The sequence below is a fragment of the Salvia splendens genome, chromosome 9 (assembly GCF_004379255.2).
Source record: "Salvia splendens isolate huo1 chromosome 9, SspV2, whole genome shotgun sequence".
NCBI lineage: Eukaryota > Viridiplantae > Streptophyta > Magnoliopsida > Lamiales > Lamiaceae > Salvia > Salvia splendens.
Window position 1 is genome coordinate 5,963,811 of NC_056040.1, and position 24,277 is coordinate 5,988,087.

Consider the following 24,277-nt stretch of genomic DNA (forward strand, 5'->3'; position numbering starts at 1 on the left):
ATATTCTCTCTCACAATTATTATCGTTGACTCTTTTTTCTTTTTCTCCTCTAGATATTTGATGGAAGCTTAGTTAGGCCATCCGCAACGCGTCTCGTTGTCATCTCTATCTTGTCTCGGCGAGACGAGACGGCATTGCAGCCCCGCGTCTCATCCCGGTCTCGGCGAGTGTCTCATCCCACCGAGATGGCTGGCGCGCGCTGGCGCTAGGCGTGACGCCCACTCGTCGGCCCGCAAGTGGGCGACATCACGCTGACGCAATAAATTATTTTTTTAAAAAAATCGATTTTAATAATAAATAAATAAATAAATTTAAAAAATGGTCATATGACCGTTCAACGGTTATTTTTTCATTTTTTTCTTTTTTTATTCTATAAATACTCCTCTTTCATCCTCATTATACACACAATCACACATCTATTCTTGTCAAATCATCTTCATTTCCTCTCCAATTTTCATCTCACCTCTCCAATTTTCATCATAAAATGTCCGGCGACGGAAACTCTGGCGGCTCCGGCGGCTTTGACATTAACGCGTTTAGCGACTGGGGGCATGTACAATGTCTTGGGTGGTTCCGGTTCGTCGACGCCGGGCACCTAAGGCTCGTCCATGCCGGCGGCGTACCAACCACCCCATTTTGATGTGGATGCATACGCTAATCCCTCCACCCGAGGTATTCGCAGGGATTATCCCAGATTAGGGAGGATTATCCGGATGAACCCAATTCAGAAGGAGGACAAGGCGGTGGAAGCTCCAGGGCTCGCGCATTCGACGCCGTAAAGGAAGAGGAAGAGGAGGATGTAGGCCGTCATCCATACAGCCGCAAGGACACGATGGCTCTGTACAACGCCTGAGTCAGCGTCCCGTACGATCCCATCGTCGGAAATCAACAAACCCGGAAGTGTTTTTGGGAAAAGGTCATCGACTCCTACAACGAGATTAAGCCAAAGGGGTCCCGCCGCCGCACATTGAAGATGCCCCGCAGTCATTTTGACCGAGTCGACAGAGAAGTCAAAAAATTTTGCGGGATCTACAAGAATGAAGCGGCGAATTACCAAAGCGGAGCTAGTGGAGTCGACATTCTGAGAGCGGCTTTGCGAGTCTTTTTTTACGACAACGGCAAAAAATTCAAACATGTCGATGTTTGGGAGGTGGTCAGAGACGAGGAAATGTGGGTTGGCGGTGTCCAGTCCAGCACAGGCTCGACCTCGAAACGCACGAAGCACACGGCGGGTGGCCAATACTAGTCTAGTGAGGGCGGTTCAGGCAGCGCCGCACAAGAGTTTGCCTCACAAGAGGTTGAGGGCACGACCACCATTGCAGGGGGTCCTCCCGTGGGCGCCGTCGGCCGCAAGGGACCAAGGCGGCGAAAGCGGCTAGAGTGAGGAGGGGCCGGGGCGAATCAAGCCAGGCGGGCTCGGGCTCGAACACCCTATTGTCCATGTACTTGACCGCCACGATGGCGGACACTTCCCGCATGACGCCTCCACAATATCAAGTCCATCTTGCCGGAATTGAGTATATGGCAAGACAAATTGGTATTCTGCCACTAGGTAGCTTGAGTGCACCGCCACCGCCTTCGGGGGGTGATTCGCCGGCGGAGTAGTTTTTTTAATTTCTATAAAATTGTATTTTAAATTATGTAAAAATTTTTTAATATTTTAATTATGTGTTTTTTTTGTTTTTTTTGTTATTTTAAGTTGTATTTTTATTTTATTTAATGAAGTGTGTTTTTTATTAATTGAATTTGTTGGAAATAAACATTAAAAATGAAATTGAATAAATAGTTAAGGGATGAGATGGTTAAGAGGCGGATAAGAGATGGAGGGTTGCAGGTGTTGTCTCTTAGTTAAGAGATGGAGTGAAAAATACAGTGAGACTCATGAATAGTTAAGAGATGAGACGGTTAAGAGACGGATAAGAGACAGCGTTGCGGATGGCCTTAATATCTTTGGCCGTATTTCAGATTTTATTTATTTTACATATTAGTTATATTTATTCCATATGTTGAAATTTGATTCAACACAATAATCTGATTTTTAGATCCCAATCCAGATTAATAGGAAAAATCGAATATAGCTAAATCAGCAGACACTTGGATAAGTCTAATCTCATTAGCAAAATCAGATTAAATTAGCAGTTCAATTGGTCTCTTTATTTTGGGATGATATTACCAATTTGAAATTTTTGTGACATTCAACACCACATTCCTATATTTCGCAGTATATTATATTTTGAATAGATTCTCTATTTGGGTATGTGGACAAATTTGATCAATTTTAAAATTGGTGAGTGTCAACTTTAATCCAGAAACGTATATTTAAATATTTCGAGATGAATTAATATCACATTGTCATTTAGTAACATTTTATACCGTTTTCTTCTTTTGGAAATAGATCGTATTTTTGATATAGATGGAAAATAGGCTATTTTAATCCCCTTTGTATGAAATAGTAATGCTGGCAACCATATAGAATTAACATAAATGAAGCCGTTTTAATTGATGTGGAAGTTTTTGAAGCAATGTTATTTTAATAGGAGAGGAGGCAAATTAATACCCGAAATCAAATAAATAAATCCATGTCGTTATGTTGTGTTATGTTTGTTACAGCTTAATTTAATTTAGTCCTATGCTTATGTGATTTTTTTTTATTTTTTAATTTGGTTTTCCTAATGTTAGTATAGATGCCTCGTAATTTTTCTCATTATTACATAATTAATGGTGGTTGCAATATCTTTTTTAAAGTATAAAGCATTCTTAATGAAAAATAAATGTGAATGGTCCATGGGAAGGTATAATACACATGTAACATGTTTGGAACAAGTAAGTAATTTTTTTAATTAAATTTTTATATATATATATATATATATATATATATTTTAATATCAACAGTCGTTTTTTTCAAAATTTTAGTAAAAAGATGTAAAGGAAAAAATATAAATTGGGGTAGTTGGAATAAATAAAAAAACACATTCATTGATCAACATTATCAATCGAAATGTCAACTTTGTCGCTTGGATTATCTGTTCTAACTTTTTTATAGGTACACAATTATTGAGGATAAATTTGGAGCCATAAAAATAAAATATTCCGAAAAAGCCAACCCCCCATATCTAGCATAAAAGTTAAAATATATTTTTTGTGTTTCAAAAATATAAATACTAATTTTCAGTTTTCTCTTCAAAAACTTCCTACTATTTTGCTAAAATAAAAATTGTGAGTATGTATTATAGTTTAATTGAGGCGTGGAGGAAACGACCACCAATTTTGAACATAAAACTAAATTTGCTCAAGAAGTAAACTTGTCTTTGAAGTTAGAGAAAAATAAAAATGATTTCAAGATAAAGTTAGCATACTTACGACTTAAATAAAAAACATGGTTGATTTTGACACGTTTCTTAGAAGTCTAACTCGACCTAACCTTAATAAAGTTACTTAGTTATTGATGGTGATGTTATTGCAACTTTGAGCACCATTGCAATTAGCTTTGATACTAATTTATGTTTTTTATATTAAAAAGTGGGCAAAGTCCAATAATCTATCGATAAGTAACATCAATAATGTCAAGAGAGATAAATCTATCATTCTTTTCTCCTTTTATAAAGGCGAAAAAGTTAAAAAGCTACTACTACAACCTTTTTTTAAAGAAAGACTTTATGGAAAAAAATCGATTTCTTAAGCTCACGAGTCACGAGTCATGATACAATCCTAAATCATTCTTTAGAATTTTTCTTGCTAATTTATGGTTATCTATATGGGATTAAAAAATCCGAGTTACTCCCTCCGTCCGCTATTAGGAGTCTCATTTTTGCGGCACGGATTTTAAGAAATGTTAAGAAAAGTACGTGGAAAAAAGTTAGTGGAATAGAGGTATCGCTTGCATATATTAGTTTTAATTGAAATGTGAGTGGAATGAGTTAGTGGAAGTGAGACATATTGCTATTTATGGTAAAAGTGAACCGAGACTCCTATTAGCGGACGAATTAAAATGGAAAAATGAGACTCATATTCGTAGAGGGAGTATTATTTTAAAAATAATTTATTGTCACTAAATGCACAAATTATAGGCACCCCTCGATTTTACATCCGATTTTAAGATTTGTACAGTTTCATACGTGTCCAAGTTCCCGCAATTAAGAGTGACACGACCAAATGATTAATACAACAATATCATACGGCTACATTAAAGATATAGAAGTTCTAATTATTTTAAATTCTATTTTAATGGCAAAATGGATTCAGGAATTTATGAATTTTGATAGATGCAAATTCTTGTTTGATTAATCAGTCTTGGACTCTTGAACTACTATTGAGTTGCCATTTTACCCAGAGTGTTGGGCCATTTCATGGGCTTTAGCATTTAGGGCAAACCGGCGGTGCCCCTGTGCAACGTGAGAGCGGTGGAACGCATTGGAGCATCCCTGAGGAGAAAAAGATAAATTGAGAAGATATATTTATCATTTATCTTTTCAAAATGGTAACTATATCTTCCTAAAAATAACTAATCAACTCCAAGAGAAGAATGTAAATTGAATTGGTACAAAAAAACAACTATTTTTTTACCTTTTGTGTGAAGAGAAGGTTATGATACCTTTTCAAAATTAAACAAGGTTTAATACCTTCTTAAATACATCTTCAATTGGAAAATGAATTTTTATGAATAGGAGGTAAATATGTTGATGCGAATCAAATTGTACATTTTTATTCCCATAATTTTACACGATTTATATAGTTTGATGCTTGCAAAAGTATGTTTTATGGTGTAGGAAGATGAATGAATGGCGAAACGAAATATGGAATGAAGCTCGGAAGGAGAACAAGGTAATTGAAAAAGTCGTGCAAAATGCCCAATTTGACAGACTGCCCAATTTGACAGACTGTGCAGTCTGCGTTGCGAGTCCATAATGTGCTCAAAATGAGGCACCCGGACGGGTGAATTTTATGCCTAATAATTCACCCGGCCAGGTAACATGTCCACGGTGCAGAAATTCCAGCAAGCCCTCAAAATTGGCCACCCAGTCCATTACGAAGACGCAGTAACCACCAAATTCAGTTTTCAAATAGTTTGGCAGTTTTGGGGGTATTATTCTGACATCCTCGGACGAGAAAAGGGAGAGGAAAATAGAGAAAGAGAGGAGGAAGAAATTTCGGCCAACATTATGACGATCCATCTCCACATCCCAATTCCACTTAACGGGAGCATGATTCCTATGGTTTTTATTGCAAATTCCACCATGTGTTTAGGCTAAGCTCTCTATGTCGCTCCAAGTTGTAATCTAGGCTTTGTATGGATTTTCTTTCCTTTGCTATTGTCTCTTTAACATAGTTGAGGAATGTTTGATTGTTGGTATGCTATTGAATTAAAATTGTCCAGAGGATAATTTGATAGTTGATTAAGTAAGTGATTATAGTAGGTGTTTATTTCTCCCGTGCTTCCGCAAGAGTTTATAGACATTGAGAATTGGTTAATAGGTTATGTTTTCAGCTAATTGTGAACTTCTCATCGTGTACATGTTCAGTGTATGTGATTAGGTTAATGTTTTTATCTCTTCATATGTTTCATTGCTAAAGGAGTAGAACAATACAAATCTAGTGAGCAACTTGGAGTGACATGTTTTCCCGTTTGAAAAGTATTTCTTTACTTAACTTGTAGCTTTATTTTGTTAACTACTTTCAAAATCAAAAATCAAATCTTTACATGTTTTTGTATGCTTTTAAGTGTAAACAATCTTTCACCTCCCTGTGGATCGACACTTGAAATACTTTTACGACACTGTAATATTGCAGTATTGTAGTATTATTAGAGTTAATTAATTAAACTTGATAATTTGTGTGAATTGATCTAGATATTCTAAAATACGCATCAATGGTAGTTATTTCTCTGTATATCTCCATGTACCATTTTTCCTTGGAGATACACGTTGCGGGTTGCCACACCAGGCACGAGCATCGGCTACTCTCGTGTGTTGCGCACACATTGGCTGGACGCATAGTATCTTAATTGTTATTCTCTTTGTAAACCTACAAGTACTCTTATCTCCTCCCCTCCTAATTCTGACTTATTATAATTCTAATAGTGGTTTACAACATACGACTTCCCCACGCACTCTTATTTCAAATTCCAATTTTAATGACACACTTCTCATATTTCCAACATTTTGTTTCTATAACTTCCCATTTCCCTAAAATCTAAATACATCCAAATCGGCTAATACTACAATGAAGTGAAGATTCTTACATAGGTTCGCGACATGCAAATCTTTGAATTTTGAGAGGATATTAGCAGAGATCTCATTGTCGGGATACGAGGTACGTCCAACATGTGTCCTTAATCACACATTTTGTATAATTCAAGTCTATTAGGGTTCGTTTGGTTGGTATGTTAGTCCTTGATAGTTTTACTTATCCATGCTTTTCATATGTTTGGTTGCCATGTTACCACTATCTCTAAGCCCGAAAAAAAGTGAAAAGCCCGTCTCGGCCCGATGGACCATCCATAAAATGGAGATTAGACTATACCACTAAAATGGTGTGATAGTCTACTGTTTCTTCCAGATAGTCAATGTTGCCCCTTTCTCTTCCTCTCTTCACCCTCTTTCACCCTCACTTTCTCTCTCTTCTGCACAATTCTCTTCCTCCTCCTCCCGCCTTCCACATCCATGTTCTCCCCCTACCTCTCCTCGACGACGCATCTTCTCAACTACCAAAACATTCTACCAACTTTCAAGATAAAAATTTTGCACCCCTTACACCCCTTTTGAATTCCCCGTCGTCCCCGTCTCTCTCTTCTACAATTTCCTCCTCCGCAGCCCCTTCCCCACTCACAATCTCGAAGACGCGCACCTCTTCTTCGTCCCCTTCTCCCCACATCTCACGCTTTCTATGGCTCGTGTCATCGGAGACCTCGCACCGACTTTCCCTATTGAACCGAAACCTAGGCGCCGATCATTTCCTCATCTTGCCTGCCTGCCGGAATTGACTACTCATCCGACCGGAATATTCTCGAGCTCAAGAAGAATTCCGTCCAAATTTCTATTTTCCCCATCGTCTCCACCTAATATTTCATTCTGCACAAGGACATCGATTTCCTCATCGCTGCCTCCTTCCGGCGGATCACCGCTCGACCTCTTCCACGAAGGCTTCGATTTTAGGCTACTTGCGATGGGACGGGAAGATGGAGCCGAATTTGGTCATCGAGTTGAAATTGGATTCTGATTTTGTAATAGAGGAGATGATGAAGGAGATTGAGTACAACTAAACTTGTGTGCCTTAATGAAGAATAATTATCACTGTAATGATAATAGTAGTAGTAATATTTAGTAATCAATCATAAGTTATCAAATTTATTTAATAAACCAATAATATAGTTAATTAATTAAAATTTATATGGAGTATTTAAGATCCATAAAACAAATTAAATATATAAGGGTATTTTTGTCCTTATAATTTTTATCTATAAAAACTATCTTGTCAATCAAACAACATCATAAAAGTACTATTTAACACTATTTCACTTTCGGTCCGAAAATACTATCTTAAGATAACTATCTTGTTATTTCCTAACATGGCAACCAAACGAGCCCTTATGATAGAGTAAATACAAAAGTTATGGGAGACGGATATTCTAAGAGAGACAATTATGAGCACCTATAAAATGACGAACAATAAGCTCGATCTGAATTTAATTTTTTTTTACCAAAAGTGGACCAATACCCAAAACAAATCGAACCGAATAAAACAAATCACAAATCATATGTCCAATTCTCCACCAGCGCCTCGGTCGACCCCATTTTAGGCGACTAGATCTGAATAAAACGACGTGGTTTTATACAGCCACGTCATCGTGACTCGTGGCACTAGGAAATATTTTCACGTGAAAGAAAATGGAGAACTGATTCCGATTCCCTCTTTCCCGATTCTCTAAAGGAATCTCCCTTGCAGTTGCAGCGATGAAGCCGCTGTCACTCTCCGCCACGGCGGCGGCATTGGTGGCTCTCCTCGCCGTCGCTTCCTCCATCTACCACCCTCACTTCCTGCACCGTAAGTCCAACGAATCACTCTCTGATTCAAGCAATCGCCATTTCTCCCTCACGCTTCCGCAGCTGAACTTAGGGCATATCCATTTCGAAAATTCTGCTAAAAGAGCTTATTTTTGCATTCATTTACACTTTGAAAGAAACTTGAAATGTGCGTAGCGTTGATCAATGACAGAGCCATGGCTGCGCGGCGGAGACGCGGCGGATTTGGTTGTGATGAATGGGACTATATACACCGGCGACGCCGCTTCCCCTTTCGCTGATTCAATGGCCATCCGTCGCGGCCGGATTCTCCGAGTTGGAAACTATTCCACCATTAAGGTGCATTACTGTTCTATCGAATACACATATCCCCAAATTTGTCTTTGTTGTGGGCAAAATGTGAATTTGTTATATGATTACATTTGATACGGATGAATGCAGAAGTCGGTCGGGTCCATGACTAGGATGGAGAATCTACAGGGGAAAGTGGTTGTTCCTGGATTCATTGACTCACATGTGCACTTCCTTTTTGGAGGATTACAGGTTCTGGATATGCATATATTTGGCATTCATTGCTCTTTACTTTGGTGAAACATAATTGTGGTTCATGAGCTTTAGTAAAAACATCCTTCTTTCTATCCATCTCTTTTTAACTGTCTCCTCTCTATAGAAGAAGCAACTGATTTTTCCATGGTTGTTGCTTGCACATTGCCATTCTTCGATAAGTAACATCAATTATCTTCTTCAGTGGATGTATGTATACATGAAAGATATGTGAAAGTCTGTACTGATTTGAGTTTTCGTTCATACCTGGCATTTAGGCATCAGACTTCTTCAACCTGATGGATGTAATTCTTTAATGGTGAAAACAGTAATTTTCTATCTAGACTCATTAGAATAAAGTCTCTTCGAAAACTCCACTAGAACAGCTGATGTTTGCAACAGCTATCATAGATCTTCTGTAAAATTCATCCCTTAATGGATGTAGGGATGAGTATTTAGTTGGGAAACCGAACTTGATGGGGTTGGGTTGCATCAGATGAAAAAGTTGGAACTTGATCTGTGTTAAGAATATGTTATGGATGAGGAACTTGGCAACAAGTAGAAAAAATCACTGTTGATTGGTTCACTGGGCAGAGCCAAAAGTTGTATGTTTGACTTGAACCTTGAAAAGTTGTAGTGAATAAAAGTGGTACTAGACTGCAATATGATAGTTTTACCATTGTTCGTATGATGGATTTGAGCTAATAATCGAAACAGATGGGTCAAGTTCAACTCCATGGTGTCAGCCGAAAAGAACACTTTGTGAACAAGGTCAAAGAGGCAGTATCAAGTAAGTTCTATCTTAATTATGCATATAGAAAACACTTTTCCCTACTTCCAGCAGAAACTCTTCATCGAGTGCTGATTGCACTCTAATGTCCCTATTGTCCGTTATATTTGACGGCCTCAATGTTTATTTTTCTATTAGATGTGTGCTTCCTTGTCCTGATCAGCTTAAGGGGGAAACTATTTGCCCCCTTTTCATTTTTTATAAGCTTATATTTGTTTTATTAGCATATTAAAGTACGACTACTTATCTAACGTCTGGTTCAAAATTTCCCCAGATAAGCCACCTGGAACTTGGTTGCAGGGTGGTGGTTGGAACAATGATCTGTGGGGGGGAGAAATTCCAATAGCATCATGGATTGATGATATCACGCCTCAGAATCCTGTAAGTGTAGTCACCATTCCTAATGTGCTATTCGATTTAAGTTAAATAACGTGTAGCTGATTCTAGGTAACTTAATGTGTAGGTGTGGCTGTCAAGAATGGATGGTCACATGGGCTTGGCTAACTCTCTAGCATTAAAACTTGCTGGAATATCTAATAACACGAAGGATCCTGATGGTGGAACTGTCATGAGAAACAGTCTAGGAGGTTCCTTCTTTCATACTGTTTCTAGTTTTATTTCTATAATCAAGTTTGAACTTTGTTGAACCTACAGTGAATTACATTATCCTTTTTTTACCTGGGATAACTTATATTGTATTGGTTCAATGCACATTGCACAATAACTTTATCTAGGAGAATCTGAACATTAATGTGGAGGCAAGCGACAATCGTGTGAAAAATCATAACAATTGAAAGTTTGTGTATTATGATGTAGAATTTTTAGTTTGTGTGCAAAACCAGGAGTTGGTGAAAGTTGGTGTATTTAGGCGCAATTATCTCTCAGGATATAGATTAAGCTGATTGCCTTTTGGCTTTGTTATTGCATGCAGAACCTACTGGTCTATTGATTGATTCTGCCATGAAGCTCATCTTTTCCTGCATCCCGGAGGTCTTAGTGGAGGATAGGAGGGAAGCTCTTTTGAGAGCTAGTGATCATGCCTTAAGCAAAGGTGTCACAACAGTTGTTGATATGGGGCGATATTTTCCTGGCGCGTCAACAGAGCTCTCTTGGGAAGATTTCTCAGGTTCTGCTTTGATGTACTGAAGGATAAGTGTGGTAGTTTTGATTTTTTTTTCGACATGTATGTTAAGACCAACAAATTACGAGCCATTAATAATGCTTGTAGTTTAGTGTTCAAACAAAAGCTAACAGACAATATATGAATGCCTTCTTATTTCAATCTCATTCTCTGGTCCTTGCAGATGTCTACAGATGGGCCAACCTATCAGGAAAGATGAAGCTTAGGGTTTGCTTATTTTTTCCAATCGAAACATGGGATCGGTTACATGTAATCCAGCTTCACCATACCTTTTTGCGTAAATTTGTTAGTAGTTCAGACAGCTGCTGTGTGCTTGGTGTTTTTAGTTCAAATATGGAACTTCAAAGATATGACCAAAGGGACGTAGGATTTGTATCAGTTATTGTCAAACACTGCTCCACTTTTCGTACAGTCAAAATTAACTTCAACTGGAATTGTTTCCTTTTATGCATCATCTTTGATTAGAACCTGTAACGTCTTAATTATTACTTCCATTTTGCCCTTTTTCTCCTGTACAGGAACTTATAAATCGAGTAGGTAGGAAGTTGAGCGAATGGCTTTACTTAGGTGGTGTAAAATCTTTTGCTGATGGATCATTGGGTTCTAGTAGTGCACTACTCTATGAGGTGAGAATAGTTATATTTTCTCTTTTCTTTTTCTTTGTTTTATAAAAAAGTAAAATCCATGTTGTAAATCAGAAAAACTCTTATTTTTAAGACAATGAAGTGATGTACAGATCCAGTTTTAGTATTTCAAATCTGGAAGCTTGAACCAGTTAATTGTATTGAGACTTTTGTGTGTGGTGTGTGTGTTTTTGTGTAGCCTTATGTCGAGGAACCACTCAATCACGGCTTGCAAGTGACAGACATAGATAAGCTGTACAATTTAACTCTCGCTTCTGATAAGGCCGGTCTTCAGGTGCTTTTGCATTTTCTAAAAAACGTTTTCTTTCTTTGCTGCAAAAGCCATCAAGATATCTGCAGATACATATACTGTAGAATTCATAATTCGTTTCAGGTCGCCATTCACGCCATAGGTGATAGATCCAACGATGTGATCTTGGACTTGTACAAATCAGTGGCTACTGAGAATGGAATCAGAGATCGAAGATTCAGGGTAAGTCGAGCTGTTCAGTTGCTTCAAAACTTTAATCTTTGTTCCGGGTATTGCTTATTATTGTCTCAGCAAAGGTTTGCAGATCGAGCACGCACAGCATTTGGCTCCTGGAACGGCACCCAGATTTGGTGAACAAGAAATTTTTGCTTCCGTGCAGGTTTTGTCTAATTGCCTAATGCATGCATTTCAAGGTAGAAAAGTGATTCTTAAAGTTGAACTTGTGGTAAAGAGTGTGTTCCCTACCCACCCGTGCATGCATGGGAAGGCTGAAAGAGAACCAACACGAAAACATGTGCTTTTAAGAACTAAACAATAAGTAACATGTTTTTAAGCATTTGTAATGCACATTTTCTAATTATAGAAGATAAATACTAGGCAAATTTGAAATACCAACATTGTGATTAATGTGAATTGGAAGTCCTCAGATCCCTAATCGGCTTATCGTGGTACCATCGTGACAGCCTGATCACTTATTATATGATGCTGATTCCGCTATAAAAAAACTCGGGGTGGAAAGGGCAAATGGAGGATCATATTTATTTAAGTCACTCCTTGCTGGGAATGCGCAGTTGGCTCTTGGCTCTGACTGGCCAGTAAGAACATTTTTTAGTTATCAGTTCTCTTCTCTAGAATTACAAAATTTCATGCTACCTGTTTAAACGTTGCTCATTCATTATCTCACTATAGGTTGTCGAAATAAATCCTTTGAGAAGCATAAAGTCATCAATGAGAAGAGTGCCTCGTGGTTGGGGGAATGCTTGGATTTCGTCTGAATGCATTGATCTAAACGATGCATTGAACGGGTATGCACTACAACCCCATGTTCTTGTTTGCTCAAAGATTAAGTTTCAGACCTCACCAATTTTGTGGTATACATGAATTATCATAGGCCAATTAACCAGCTAAAATTCTTGAGAGTTCATGTGCTAGTAGTTTATGTATCTTTGCCTTGTCAATGAGTAGTCATCATTCATTAGGGTCAGCCGTAGTTTATAGCAAGAACATAGGAGCAGTATGCAAAAATGGCCCGAAGATGCAAAAAAGTGACCGAACTTTGACGGAGGTTGCAAAAATGGCCTAATTGACACTTTCTTGCTCGCACTGTGATGTGTATATTATGTGAAACTACAGCTAAACCCATTTATTTATCATAATCCGGTAGGTATACCATTTCTGCTGCTCGATCGTGCTTCCTTGATGAAGAAATCGGGTCTCTATCCCCGGGTAAAATGGCTGACTTTGTGGTTCTGTCTGTGGATTCATGGGATGAGTTTGCTGCAGAAGTTTCTGCATCGGTTGAAGCGACATACGTTGGTGGATTAAGAGCATATGCCCGAGACCTCACAGAAGATTCATAGTAGCATTGATCAAAATCGCCAAGCTTTTGAGTTGCAATGCATCATATGCATATGACAGGTTTATTTGTACGAGTAGTCAATGTTTCTATCTAGCCTTGGGATTATTTTCAATTGTTTTCTTGCAACGATGTAATATTGCTATTTTGTTTATTTTGTTGGATTAATTAATTGCTGATTTAACGTGTTAGTTTTCACTCATTTTGTGTTGTGAATTCAATCTTTTAAACGTTCTAGTAATAAGGGCATCTTTAACCCCGTCCCCATTTCCGGCCCCAAGTCCCCTCCACGTCATCGTTCCTCTACAGTTGCGGCCCAGGCCCCAACTGCTGTAACCCTGCAGGTTGCGGCCCGGGCCGCAACTAATAAATGACACTATTCACAACTCCAACCTATTTAACTCGTAAAATAAAAAACGCTGGAAATTTATAACACGGAAAATTTAATTTCATCGAATACTGCAAAATTACAACATAGAAATTTTAAAACTGAAAATAAAATACATAAAAACATAACGTCAATTCTGGAAAACATTGGTGTGAGTCCAAATTTCTTCGATTAGATCGGCTTGGAGGCGAGTGTGTTGTTCCTCTTGGCGCATCGCAGCTGAACGGGCCATGACATTGCGGATCTTCGAATATTCTTTGACGTGGAGGCATTTTTTCGAATTCTAGGAAGAGATTTGAAGTTGAATATGAAGTTGAATGTGTATGAAAATGGAGTAGTATTTATAGAAAAAATTTTCGAATTTAAAAAAAAAATATTGGTTGCGGCCCGGCCCGAGGAGCGTGTAACGCTGGGCCGGGACTCTACAGTTGCGACCCGTCACCGTGCAACGCCGTCCCAGGCCGGGACGCGGGACGCGCGACAGGCCGGGAATGCGGCCCCGGGACGGGCCTGGGCCGTGACTCTCCTCCGTGCAACGCTCGGGACGTGCCAGGACTCGCGAGATGCGGCCCGGCCCCTTGCGTTACAGATGCTCTAAGCAACCACCTTTCATTTTTTTTTGCAAATTTTTGCTTGTAAAATAATACTGCGATATATATATCTTGTTAATTTTAAATCTATAAATAAAAATTCCGATATATATTGAAGTTTATCTCATATAGGACTCCACAAATTTATGTGATTCTATCTATACCATACATTTGAAATGGTGCATGATACGAAGCATAATTATACTATATTTATCGTTATTCCAAATGAACTCCAATCACATCATTATATATGAAAATTATGAGAACATTCAAAAAATAAAATTACACATTATAGATACTCTAATAGTATATCATTTTAATATAATAGTATTAATATGTTATCATGTGAAAGACATGATTAGTCAAATATAATCTCATAGTAAAACCTTATGCACTCTGTGAATTCTTAAAAAAATAGATCTAAAAGTTGTAAAACCGGAATCCTAGAACCAATAAAATACTTTTCGTCCCATTTAATTACATGCATATCTTATTCCCTACGAGATTTTATATCTTAAGTGTGAAGAGAATAGAGTATAAATAAAATAAACTGAAAATAATAGCATTTCTATTTAGTATTTATACACTACTCCCTCCGTCCGTAAAATGTTGTCAATGTTTGACTCGGTGCGAGTTTTAATAAATGTGAAGAAAAATGAATAGAAAAAGTTAATGGAATGTAGGCCCTACATTTATATATTAGTTTTATAATAGAATGTTAGTGTAATGAATTAGTGGAAAGTAGAGATCATTTAACAAAAATAGAAAAATAGCAAAGTGAACAACATTTTACCGACGCACCGAAATGACAAAATTGAACAATATTTCACCGATGGAGGGAGTATATGAGAAGTAGTTAAACAAAACAAAAATTAAATATTACTCAAATAAATAAAAAAAGGATTCTTCCTTTCTGTTTCTTAGCTGTATTAAATTTGCTAGATTTATTAACGCTAGCTTATTCTGACAAGCCAAATCCTGACTTTGCTTTCTTATTTCAATGCATTGTGATTGTCTCTCATTCACATCTCTCACTTGAATCAATATGTTGAGGACTCCATTCAGGTCTCTCTCTCTCTCTCATGCTTAATTTCTTAACTTATGTTCTTGTTTAAAAAAGATTCTTCCTCATTTTATATTTTAATTCACATTGAAAGATCTTGCATTTGGGTTTTTTTTTCTCTCTCCAATAATGCTTTAATAATTCTGACTTTTGGAATGGTTGTTTGGTTTTTCGTGACACAGAAAGTTGTCTGCTTCAAGAGTTTTGCTGACTCCACCCTATCAGAGATGGTTTTCTCAAGAAACAAGGTAAATTTGCTCTATTTTTTCCCTTTTGACATAATTTGGTGATGTTTTGGATTCTTAGGTGGATTATAGCTTTAATTAGCCAAATTATGGTTTAATTAGCATTAACTGAGGTGGGTGTTTTTGGGTGGATTATTGTTTCTAAGGTGGATTATAATTTAATGAAGAAATTTTTAGGATTTTTAGATGGATTATAGTTTTTGTTTCTTAAGCAGATTATAGTTTAATTTACATGTATAATTTAATTGATTTTTTCAACTTTGGGGAAAATTCAATCCATATCTCGTGGACATTTTCTAAAAAAAGAGTGAAAAACTGGTAACACAAAATTTGAATAACTCAAAATTAATTGACTAATTTGATTTTCAGCAAACTAGAAGGCAAGGTAGCTCTAATCACAGGGGCAGCAAGTGGTATAGGTAAAGAAACAGCAATCAAATTCATCAACAATGGTGCCAAGGTAGTCCTAGCCGACATCCAGGCCGACCCGGGCCGTGCAGTGGCCCGGGACCTCGGTCCAAACGCGGCCTTCGTCCCGTGCGACGTCACCAAGGAATCGGACATCTCGGACGCAGTGGATTTCGCCGTGTCCAAGTTCGGCCACCTCGACATCATGTACAACAACGCGGGCGTCGCGTGCCGCACCCCCCCGAGCATCGTCGACCTCGACATGGCCATATTCGACCGCACCATGGCGATCAACGTCCGAGGAGTGGTGGCCGGGATCAAGCACGGGGCCCGCGTCATGATCCCGAGGCAGAGGGGGTGCATCCTCTGCACGGCCAGCGTGACCGGGATGATGGGCGGGCTGGCCCAGCACACCTACTCGGTGTCGAAGAGTGGGGTGATCGGGGTGGTGCGGTCGGTGGCGTCGGAGATGTGCAAGCACGGGATACGCGTCAATTGCATATCCCCGATGGCCATCCCGACCCCGTTTGTGATGGACGAGATACGGGAGTACTACCCGGGAGTCGACCCCGGGCGGCTGGCGAAGATGGTGAGTGATTTTAGTGCACTGAAAGGGGCAGCTTGTGAGCCTAGTGACATTGCAAATGCTGCTTTGTTTTTGGCTTCTGATGATGCAAAGTTTGTTAGTGGGCATAATCTTGTGGTGGATGGTGGCTTCACAGCATTCAAGAATCTCACTCTTCCTACACTAGATCAGCTTTCATGAAACAAAGATGCCAACTTTTTTCTTTTTTTTCTTGAGTTGTTATTGCTTTAGTGAAATTGATCATGATTGATGAAGGAGATTCTCAATTGGTATAAGAGTGAGCATTGAAATATGTTTCATTAGTGGCAAGTCTTTATGAGAAATTATTGTGTTTAGAAGATTAGCTCTTTTAGTATCTAGCTTTATTTATCGAATATTTCGAAGCTTATGAGCTTCTTTGGGCTCAAACAAACTTTCATAATTGTTATATATCTAAAATATTAATGTTTCATCCACAATAATAATAGATTCACTGGTATCTTATAATTTCTTAAAATTATTGTTAATGATATAGTATAATATAATTGTGACTGATAGATAAACTTATTTTCTTATATTAATTCACTTCTTACTAATTATAAAAGGATGCATAATTGTATCAAGCTAAAAATTTCATTACATTTTCAAGCTAAATCAATTAAAATGAGTTGAGTCAGGAGCTAAATTCTAGCGTATGGAAGAAATATAATTGTACTATCTTATTACATAATTTGATTAAAAAATGGAGTATCATGTTACAGAGTTCATAGTTCTTATTTAAGATATCTTCAGCACAAAGAGTTGACCTCTCAAGTGCAAAACCTGCAAACAAAACAACACGAAGAAATCGCGAATCAGGTGCGTACGCAGAAAATTAGTTTTACGAAGATAAAATCAAATTCTTCAAACAGCAAGGGGTGCTAAAATACTTTCTTTTCTTCCAAAAACATACTCTGCCCTGTTTCTAACAGCTCATAAACACAGAGAGTGTTACAATAAACTATATACCTCATCTTGAAGCAATGGAGGAAGTTTCTGAATTGAAACTGGGCCACATATCTCCTCCCACACTTGTTCATCTACTACGGCACGCCATGTCTCCGGGGGCAAGGCGAAGAGAAGCACCGTCAACACATGGTTGCTTGCCTGGTGCATGCTGGAGTAGCAATGTGACTCAGAACCAACATCAACTCCAACCTCTCCAGCACCGTTTGCTTCTGCTCTCGAGATTTTCGTGGCACAAGCATTGTTCTTATCAACAGTACGTCTCATTTCCCTTGCATTGTTGCAACTAGCACTTGCTACAGTATGTGGCAAAGAATTTTGTTCTCTCTTGCAAAAGCAATTCTTTGAAGACAGTGCATCTGTCACATGCTTGTAGAGGCTAGTATCTTGCACTTGCTTCAACACTGTTTCCTAAAAAAGTTGGAAGGTCTCACTCAAGTCGGGTAAGCACATGATGATAATGGGGTATTTACTTTTGAGAGTTAACCTATATAGATTAATTGGAGATATCCTAGTAAATGACATAACATACTCAATCATGAAAAGTAAATACTCCAACTAAGTGTTTAGGTGCTTCAGTTTTTAATAATACGTATTTGTTTCCTTACCTTAAATTCGAGTTTTACTTTCTCTTGTTCACTTAGAGGCAGACCACCATCCTTCGCAAGGAGAACCTCTGCCACCCACTTAATGAAGGTAGAGAAGTGAAAACAGTGGAAATGACATCTCTTACATCCTTGATGCTATGGGAACTTAGCAACAATGGGACATCATCAGTCAAGTATTTCCCAATACTGGTCCAACCATCATGTTTGCAGCTCTGCAAAAGTAAGTATTAATGGTGAAATACATATAAGTATGTTCATCATTTTCCACTCTCTTCACATGTTCGGTAAGATAGAGAATTTTTCCCAAGTATGTTGAATTTTTTTCCAGGCAACCCCTTTTTCCCTCGTTTTCACTCCAATTTTCCTCACATTTCCTATGTTTTACGCCCTAGGGAAGGTGGGAGGACTACTAAATGTGAGAATTTTCCAATCTTCTTTTATCCCTCATTTTTCTTATGATATGTTTTGCAACAAAAAAGAACACTCCCTTATATAGCCTTACACCAATCGGGATACAACATAATGAAAAGCAGCATATTTTGGAAAACATAAACAGGGAAACTTTACCTATCAATTGCCATTTTTTGATTTAAAAGTTACTAACTAGACAAGCCTATAAATAAACATGAACTAATCCACAGGACACTTATCTATTATAGGCGATGAAGTATCTGTTTTTTCGTTTTCTTAGAAGGTTAGAAAATTGAGTGAAAGTAATTCGGGTTGTACCAGGGTATGGAGCAAAGCTGGTTCTCTCTGGCGCCTTGACACGAGCATGAACCTGAAGGGAAGTAACATAGACAATAAGGAGCTGTTTACTTAGAGTGATAACAGGGATAAATAAAAAAAATCCAAGCTACTACTATCTTGATGGACTTCATAGTTTTGAACTTGTTTAACCATGTTCTCCTTCAATTACACAATCTAATGTTATTATAAAAAAACTTGCAATTCACTCAAGCATATGCCCAGAAGGGAAACTCGAGAAACACAACCATGGGTGTATTCGGAACACACACAGCAGAAGAGGGACAAGTACTTGTATAAGAGATTACAACAAGATTGAGAAGAGGAAATAAGTAAGGTACCATCATGCAAGTAAATCTTAGAAAGTAGTGACAAATCAGAGCAAGCATACCCTCTCTTCAGTTTAGTGGCTTCATCAGTGGAGTCCATGGCTTCCCAAAGAAGTGTGAGGGGAACCCAATGTGGGGGATATTTAAATCTAGCAACATCCAGAATGAGTACCATATCCATCTCAGCATGATATCCACCAATTGGCGAAAAATGACCTGCTCCAGTCTGACATGCAATCAAATAAGGCAAGTCTATATACACCCAATAAATTTTCATCTTTGGTGGTTTTTTAGAATGAGTACCATTTTCATTCACATTTTATGACCGAAACATGACTCTGATACACCTAACTCCGTTCAAATGCGGCGGAGTGAGCTTAGGTTTTGCAAACGAGCACCATCTCTCCGATGGGACCTCCGGCCAACATTTCAACAAGTTATGGGGTGAGATCGCTCGCGGCCTAACCCCCTCCGTCCCTGCTTTCCTCGACCGTCCCCCACCCACCTCCCTCCCCCTCTCCCACACCACTTTCTCCATTTTCAAGCTCACCCTTGACCAAATCAACTCCCTCAAACAAAAATGCAACCACAACATTTACATAAACAACAACAACAACAATTCGAAATTTACAACGTACGAGGTTGTTACAGGACATGTGTGGCGCTGCGTGAGCGCCGCACGTGGGCTACCTGGGGACCAGGAGACCATGCTGCAGCTCCCCGTGGACGCTCGCACGAGGCTGCAGCCGAACCTCCCACCGGGATACCTAGGCAACGCGATCTTCTACACCGACGCGATGTCCCTGTGCGGGGAGCTGGTGACGGAGCCCTTGGCGTTCGCGGTGGGGAGAGTGCACGACGCGATCGCGCGGATGGACGACGAGTATTTGAGGTCGGCTGTCGACTACATGGAGCTGCATCGCGATGCCATCGTGGGCACTGCGGTCACTCGCGAATGCCCCAACGTCGGGATCACGAGCTGGCTGCGCTTCCCGTTTTACGAAGTGGATTTCGGCGTGGCTACTTTTGAAGGGAAGGGCTATCTGTATTCTGATCCGGAAAATGAAGGGGGCATCTATATTGCGATAACGCTGGGTGAAAAACATATGAAGAGGTTTGCAAAGTTTCTCTATGATGAGTGTAGCATAGTACTCCCTCCGTCCCGGACTACTTGCACTTATTTTCTTTCTAGGCGTCCCAAGTTATTTGCACTATTTCCATTTTTAGTAAAAAATTTCACCTACAACCGTAATATTTGACTTTGCTATACACTCATTCCTTAATCTCCGTGCCAAAAATGAAACGTGCGAGTAGTACGGGACAGAGGGAGTAAAATTTTAGCACTAGGATTGGGTATGTAAGTACTCCCTAATTACTAGTACGAGTACTATCTTTAATAAGGTACTCCCATTCCTAAAATAATATGGTGTGTGATGCATTTAGCTAATGCATTCTATCAGTGGCGAAGCCAGAATTATAATATTTGGGGCCCTAATTATTCTTAATGTTTGTGAATATTTTTGATGTCGTCATCGTTGTAAGTGGCTACGATATAAATGGTACTATAACATTAGCGACAATAGTATTATCATAAAAACTACTCCATTAATAACATTCTTCCTTAACAACCAAGCAATTATTTTTTTCTTGCTAAATCTTACAATATTGTTTTACTTAATTTTTTGTTATCTATAATAAAAGAACTCCACAATCAAATAGAAAGCAATAGTTTACATAGTACTACTATATTAAAGATACAAATATTTAAAAGAATTAACAAAACTTAAGAATAGAGTAAACAAAAAAATACAAATATTTAAAAAAAAATTAGTAAGCAAACAAGTAAAATCGAGCTCCTGCACTTGAGTTAGGCGGACATAGTAACCAATTGCACCAGAGTAACACTAATTATTCATTCTAAATATATATGACCAATATAGATAAAAATGATGGGGGGACCATAGGGGCCAGGCTGCATTCTATGCTCCCTCCCTATCATTTGTTTTTGTCTAATTTCGTTACTATTTCTATCATGGTTAATTACTGTAATAAATAAGATAATTTTAATCACGATTTCTATTTTGACATGTTTTATACTAATCATTTTTTTTGATAAAAATAAAAGGCTCAAGCCATGAATGGTGAGCACAAGTTTGCAAGGCGACAAAACCAAGTACAAAATCTATCCGATCTAGCAAACTCCCTTAGTGCTACTAGAAAATTGACTTTTTATGGCACTTCAAAATGCCACAAGAATTATGTTAACGTTACACTTTACCTATAATGGCACTTGAAACAAGTGTCAGCCCCAACACATGTAATAATAGATCAAGTGTAAGTAAAGATCAATCATTGCTACAGTAAAAAAATGTGATGAAGAGATGGCACTAGAAATAGCCACAACATGTTCTTTTAGACTACACCAATATATCCGGATGAAATTTAGAGAATACCCCACAAATATATATTATTACAATTTAATCCTGCATTTATATAATTTACATTCTAGTCCACAAATATTTTTAATTTATATTTACATCCTTCAAATACTTAAATTTACATTTTACCTTTATATACATATATAATATTTCAATTTCATTTCCAACATATAAAAAAATCATATTAAACTATAATTATTCATCCAACAAAATTACATAAACAACTCATTAAAATAAAATGCCATGTTTAAGTAACAAAAATTCCAAGTATCTAATGCCAAAATGTAATGTGTTTTTTCACACGCATACTAAACATATTAAGTGTTGTTCATCTTCTATGTAGTAAAAACTGTAAAGTCCTATCTATCCAAAAGTGCATAACATATTTGCACGAGACATGCTTGTTTCTTTAGATATGTGAGTCTCTTATATCTGTCAAATGAGCAAATGTTCTCTGCAACCAACCTGGAACATTTCAGTTTAAAATTTGGAATTACTGCATAAACCAATGTACTATGTACAAGAAGAATGAAAAAACTGAAAGAAATAAACTATATCAAAGAATAAAATATAACTAAATGGGATGAAAACACACATGTCAGAAAATGGATGCATAAAAACTTTGTAAATGAGGTCGGTTACCTATGAATCTTGATTTAATAGAGGTGTATACCCTCCAAAAAATCCATCACTCTTTTCTGCTACAGAAATATCCAAATAGATGATTAAAAAATAGGTACATAAGAACACAAGTATTCCAGAAAATGAAGCAGATTATTATGTGTATAAAGTGTCCAAATCTAACTGGAGCAACATATGTTCTGCCATGAAAAGAATTTAACAAAGGAAAACCTGCTATTTTCAAACATCTTTTAAAGGCACTTGAAGTCCTTGAAGAGTTGATAATGATGTTGGTTCCCCTAATGCTCGATCACCATTACGAAGATCACTCATATTGAACTATTCCATATGTCCCTATAAATTATAGAAATACGATGGAGTTCAAAAACATGTGCCCAAAGAAACTCTAAGAAGTTATGCATTATATAGTTGATCAAAACAAATGGCAGTTGATCTTAGAATGAGAAATATAATGATAAAAGATGACAAAAGTACCAGATTCTTATATACTACAAGCATTCTTTGCCACAATATTGGCCCTGTGAGATAAGGTCCAACTATTACTGCAAGAATCATCATTAAGGTCTCACCATCTTAACCCCTGGGCCCTGGGAAGTAGCTTTTGCAATGCATCTTTGTTCCCATTTCTGTAAGAGATCGAAAACATTAATTAGCAATTCAAGAGAAACTAGAGTAATCTTTGATGTCTATGGTGGATCCTAACTAGAGGGACAAAATCTGAATTATCAAATACTAAATGCATCCATGCGTGTTTATTCTTTTTATAAACCATACTACGACCTTTGAACACTAAAAACCAAAAAAATGAAAACTACCAAGCAAGATAGCACAGTCCAGAGCCCCCATAAACAACTACCTATAAAAAAAATTCAGCTTTTCCCCTCCCAAAAAGGAATGTGAACTAACAAGCACACAAACATAAGAAAATTTAGTACCATAAGCACTATTTGTTGAAGCAACTACCTATAAAAAAATTCAGCTTTTTCCCTCCCAAAAAAGGGATGTAACTAACAAGCACACAAACATAAGAAAATTTAGTACCATAAGCACTATTTGTTGAAGCAGCTGCAGCAGAAAGTAAGCCATTATTCATGCCTCATGTTTTTCAAATCCTGCAAACGAAAACACAGCAAATATAGCCTACTTAGTTTCAAATACGTACAAGATTCCACAGTAACGGTGACAAACTACTCCAATTGAGAAAAAAAATCAAAAAGCAGTAGCACTAATAACTTTTAAAGCACGACTGCACGAGCACAAAACATTTCCTTCACAACTGTTGCTTCACTCATAGCAAATAAGGAGCATTTACAAGAAGAAATAAGGAACATATATTAGTACACTGTTTTGTGATTGCACAGAAACTTGTGAAGATTCTTATTTTGTCACTAAAATTGAAATAACGATTTGTATACGAAGTTAGGAGACCTTCTTAGGAGTAATTCCAATTTGTGGTAACATTTGTGGAACCTAAAAGCAACCGTTCCGGGTGGTAGCGACGTGGCTTCTTTACTTTGTCGGTGGTCGAATCCAATTATTACGCTTTCCATCTTGCTATTGCTATCTCTGGGAAGCAGATTGCAGAGTAGCAGATTTCTCCGTAGCTGATTGAAATTTCAGGGCAAAATGAGTTGAAAACTGAAAAATTAGAAATTTGAGAATTAGGGGGAAATGTTGGGCGAAAATTTGAAGGGAAAATTTCTGAATATTTGGAGCCTTTTTTTTTTCTTTTTTTGAGGTGAAACAAAGTTCTCAATAATTCACGATACATTGTACCGACTCACAAGTGCCACTAAATAATTCTATTAATGACATTTATTTGGAGACGTAGTATTAGTTTAGGATATGTGTGGTGAAATATTATTGTAATGAGTGACTGTCTGTAATGTCAGTTTTTATTAAGTGCCACAAATTTAATGTAGTATTAGGCTATTTTTTTAGTAGTAAACGCTAACAAGACCATTAGAGCATCCACAACTGTGCTCTTGCCAGCGACACGGTTGTGGGCTCGACCCGACTTTTTCTGCCTGCTCTCTGGCAAGAGCACAACACCCACAGCTGTGCTCTTCCGCAAGGACGAGCACAATTAATTTAAAATTCAATTATACAAAAACATTTCCATAATACTAAAATTCATTAAAAAACCACAATAAATATTACAAATTACAAATAAAATAAAAAAAGACATAATTAAAATCTTAAAAATTAAAAATTACATAATTAAAATCTTAAAAATTAAAAATTAAATAATTAAAATACTAAAAATTAAAAATTACATAATTAAAAT

At 37.6% G+C, this 24,277-nt stretch overlaps 4 protein-coding genes and 1 long non-coding RNA gene across 5 annotated transcripts; 3 read left to right on the forward strand and 2 right to left on the reverse strand.

The window, feature by feature from the left end:
* The first annotated feature begins 7,754 nt into the window (after window positions 1-7,754).
* On the forward strand, window positions 7,755-13,146 carry LOC121749736 (protein LONG AFTER FAR-RED 3-like). Its single transcript, XM_042144351.1, has 15 exons — window positions 7,755-8,040; window positions 8,212-8,357; window positions 8,460-8,561; window positions 9,279-9,351; window positions 9,626-9,732; window positions 9,815-9,938; window positions 10,283-10,477; window positions 10,656-10,741; window positions 11,011-11,118; window positions 11,315-11,410; window positions 11,510-11,608; window positions 11,691-11,765; window positions 12,070-12,201; window positions 12,296-12,411; window positions 12,771-13,146. The coding sequence occupies exons 1-15, from the start codon at window positions 7,950-7,952 to the stop codon at window positions 12,964-12,966; spliced, it is 1,746 nt and encodes a 581-aa protein (XP_042000285.1). The 5' UTR covers window positions 7,755-7,949; the 3' UTR covers window positions 12,967-13,146.
* Window positions 13,147-14,865: 1,719 nt separating this feature from the next.
* LOC121746434 (short-chain dehydrogenase reductase 3a-like) lies at window positions 14,866-16,544 on the forward strand. The gene is made up of 3 exons (XM_042140263.1): window positions 14,866-15,005; window positions 15,186-15,251; window positions 15,618-16,544. Exons 1-3 carry the CDS (start codon window positions 14,986-14,988, stop codon window positions 16,420-16,422), a joined length of 891 nt encoding a protein of 296 aa, XP_041996197.1. The 5' UTR covers window positions 14,866-14,985; the 3' UTR covers window positions 16,423-16,544.
* A 454-nt stretch (window positions 16,545-16,998) lies between these two features.
* On the reverse strand, window positions 16,999-19,091 carry LOC121749053 (glutathione gamma-glutamylcysteinyltransferase 1-like). The gene is made up of 6 exons (XM_042143670.1): window positions 18,973-19,091; window positions 18,564-18,615; window positions 17,960-18,046; window positions 17,835-17,912; window positions 17,230-17,637; window positions 16,999-17,043 (listed from the first exon to the last, which is right to left on the reverse strand). Exons 1-6 carry the CDS (start codon window positions 19,089-19,091, stop codon window positions 16,999-17,001), a joined length of 789 nt encoding a protein of 262 aa, XP_041999604.1.
* Window positions 19,092-19,166: 75 nt separating this feature from the next.
* LOC121749055 (rosmarinate synthase-like) lies at window positions 19,167-21,194 on the forward strand. Its single transcript, XM_042143673.1, has 2 exons — window positions 19,167-20,058; window positions 21,036-21,194. The coding sequence occupies exons 1-2, from the start codon at window positions 19,243-19,245 to the stop codon at window positions 21,192-21,194; spliced, it is 975 nt and encodes a 324-aa protein (XP_041999607.1). The 5' UTR covers window positions 19,167-19,242.
* Window positions 21,195-21,634: 440 nt separating this feature from the next.
* Window positions 21,635-23,527, reverse strand: LOC121747589. Its single transcript, XR_006039227.1, has 4 exons — window positions 23,419-23,527; window positions 23,032-23,102; window positions 21,991-22,616; window positions 21,635-21,813 (listed from the first exon to the last, which is right to left on the reverse strand). It is a non-coding gene; the product is annotated as an uncharacterized LOC121747589 (long non-coding RNA).
* Between the last annotated feature and the right edge of the window lie 750 nt (window positions 23,528-24,277).

Excerpts from the sequence above, each read along its gene's own strand:
- LOC121746434 (XM_042140263.1), top strand. The coding sequence starts at position 14,986 with ATGTTGAGGACTCCATTCAG. Across the intron at positions 15,006-15,185 it reads ATGTTGAGGACTCCATTCAG|AAAGTTGTCTGCTTCAAGAG; the intron begins GTCTCTCTCTCT and ends TTCGTGACACAG. Across the intron at positions 15,252-15,617 it reads TGGTTTTCTCAAGAAACAAG|CAAACTAGAAGGCAAGGTAG; the intron begins GTAAATTTGCTC and ends TTTGATTTTCAG.
- LOC121749736 (XM_042144351.1), top strand. The coding sequence starts at position 7,950 with ATGAAGCCGCTGTCACTCTCCGCCACGGCGGCGGCATTGGTGGCTCTC. Across the intron at positions 9,352-9,625 it reads GGTCAAAGAGGCAGTATCAA|ATAAGCCACCTGGAACTTGG; the intron begins GTAAGTTCTATC and ends AAATTTCCCCAG. Across the intron at positions 11,119-11,314 it reads GTAGTGCACTACTCTATGAG|CCTTATGTCGAGGAACCACT; the intron begins GTGAGAATAGTT and ends GTTTTTGTGTAG.
- LOC121749053 (XM_042143670.1), bottom strand. The coding sequence starts at position 19,091 with ATGGATATGGTACTCATTCTGGATGTTGCTAGATTTAAATATCCCCCA. Across the intron at positions 18,616-18,972 it reads GCCACTAAACTGAAGAGAGG|GTTCATGCTCGTGTCAAGGC; the intron begins GTATGCTTGCTC and ends ACTTCCCTTCAG. Across the intron at positions 18,047-18,563 it reads CAGCTTTGCTCCATACCCTG|AGCTGCAAACATGATGGTTG; the intron begins GTACAACCCGAA and ends TTACTTTTGCAG.
- LOC121749055 (XM_042143673.1), top strand. The coding sequence starts at position 19,243 with ATGACTCTGATACACCTAACTCCGTTCAAATGCGGCGGAGTGAGCTTA. Across the intron at positions 20,059-21,035 it reads TCTATGATGAGTGTAGCATA|GCTCAAGCCATGAATGGTGA; the intron begins GTACTCCCTCCG and ends TAAAAATAAAAG.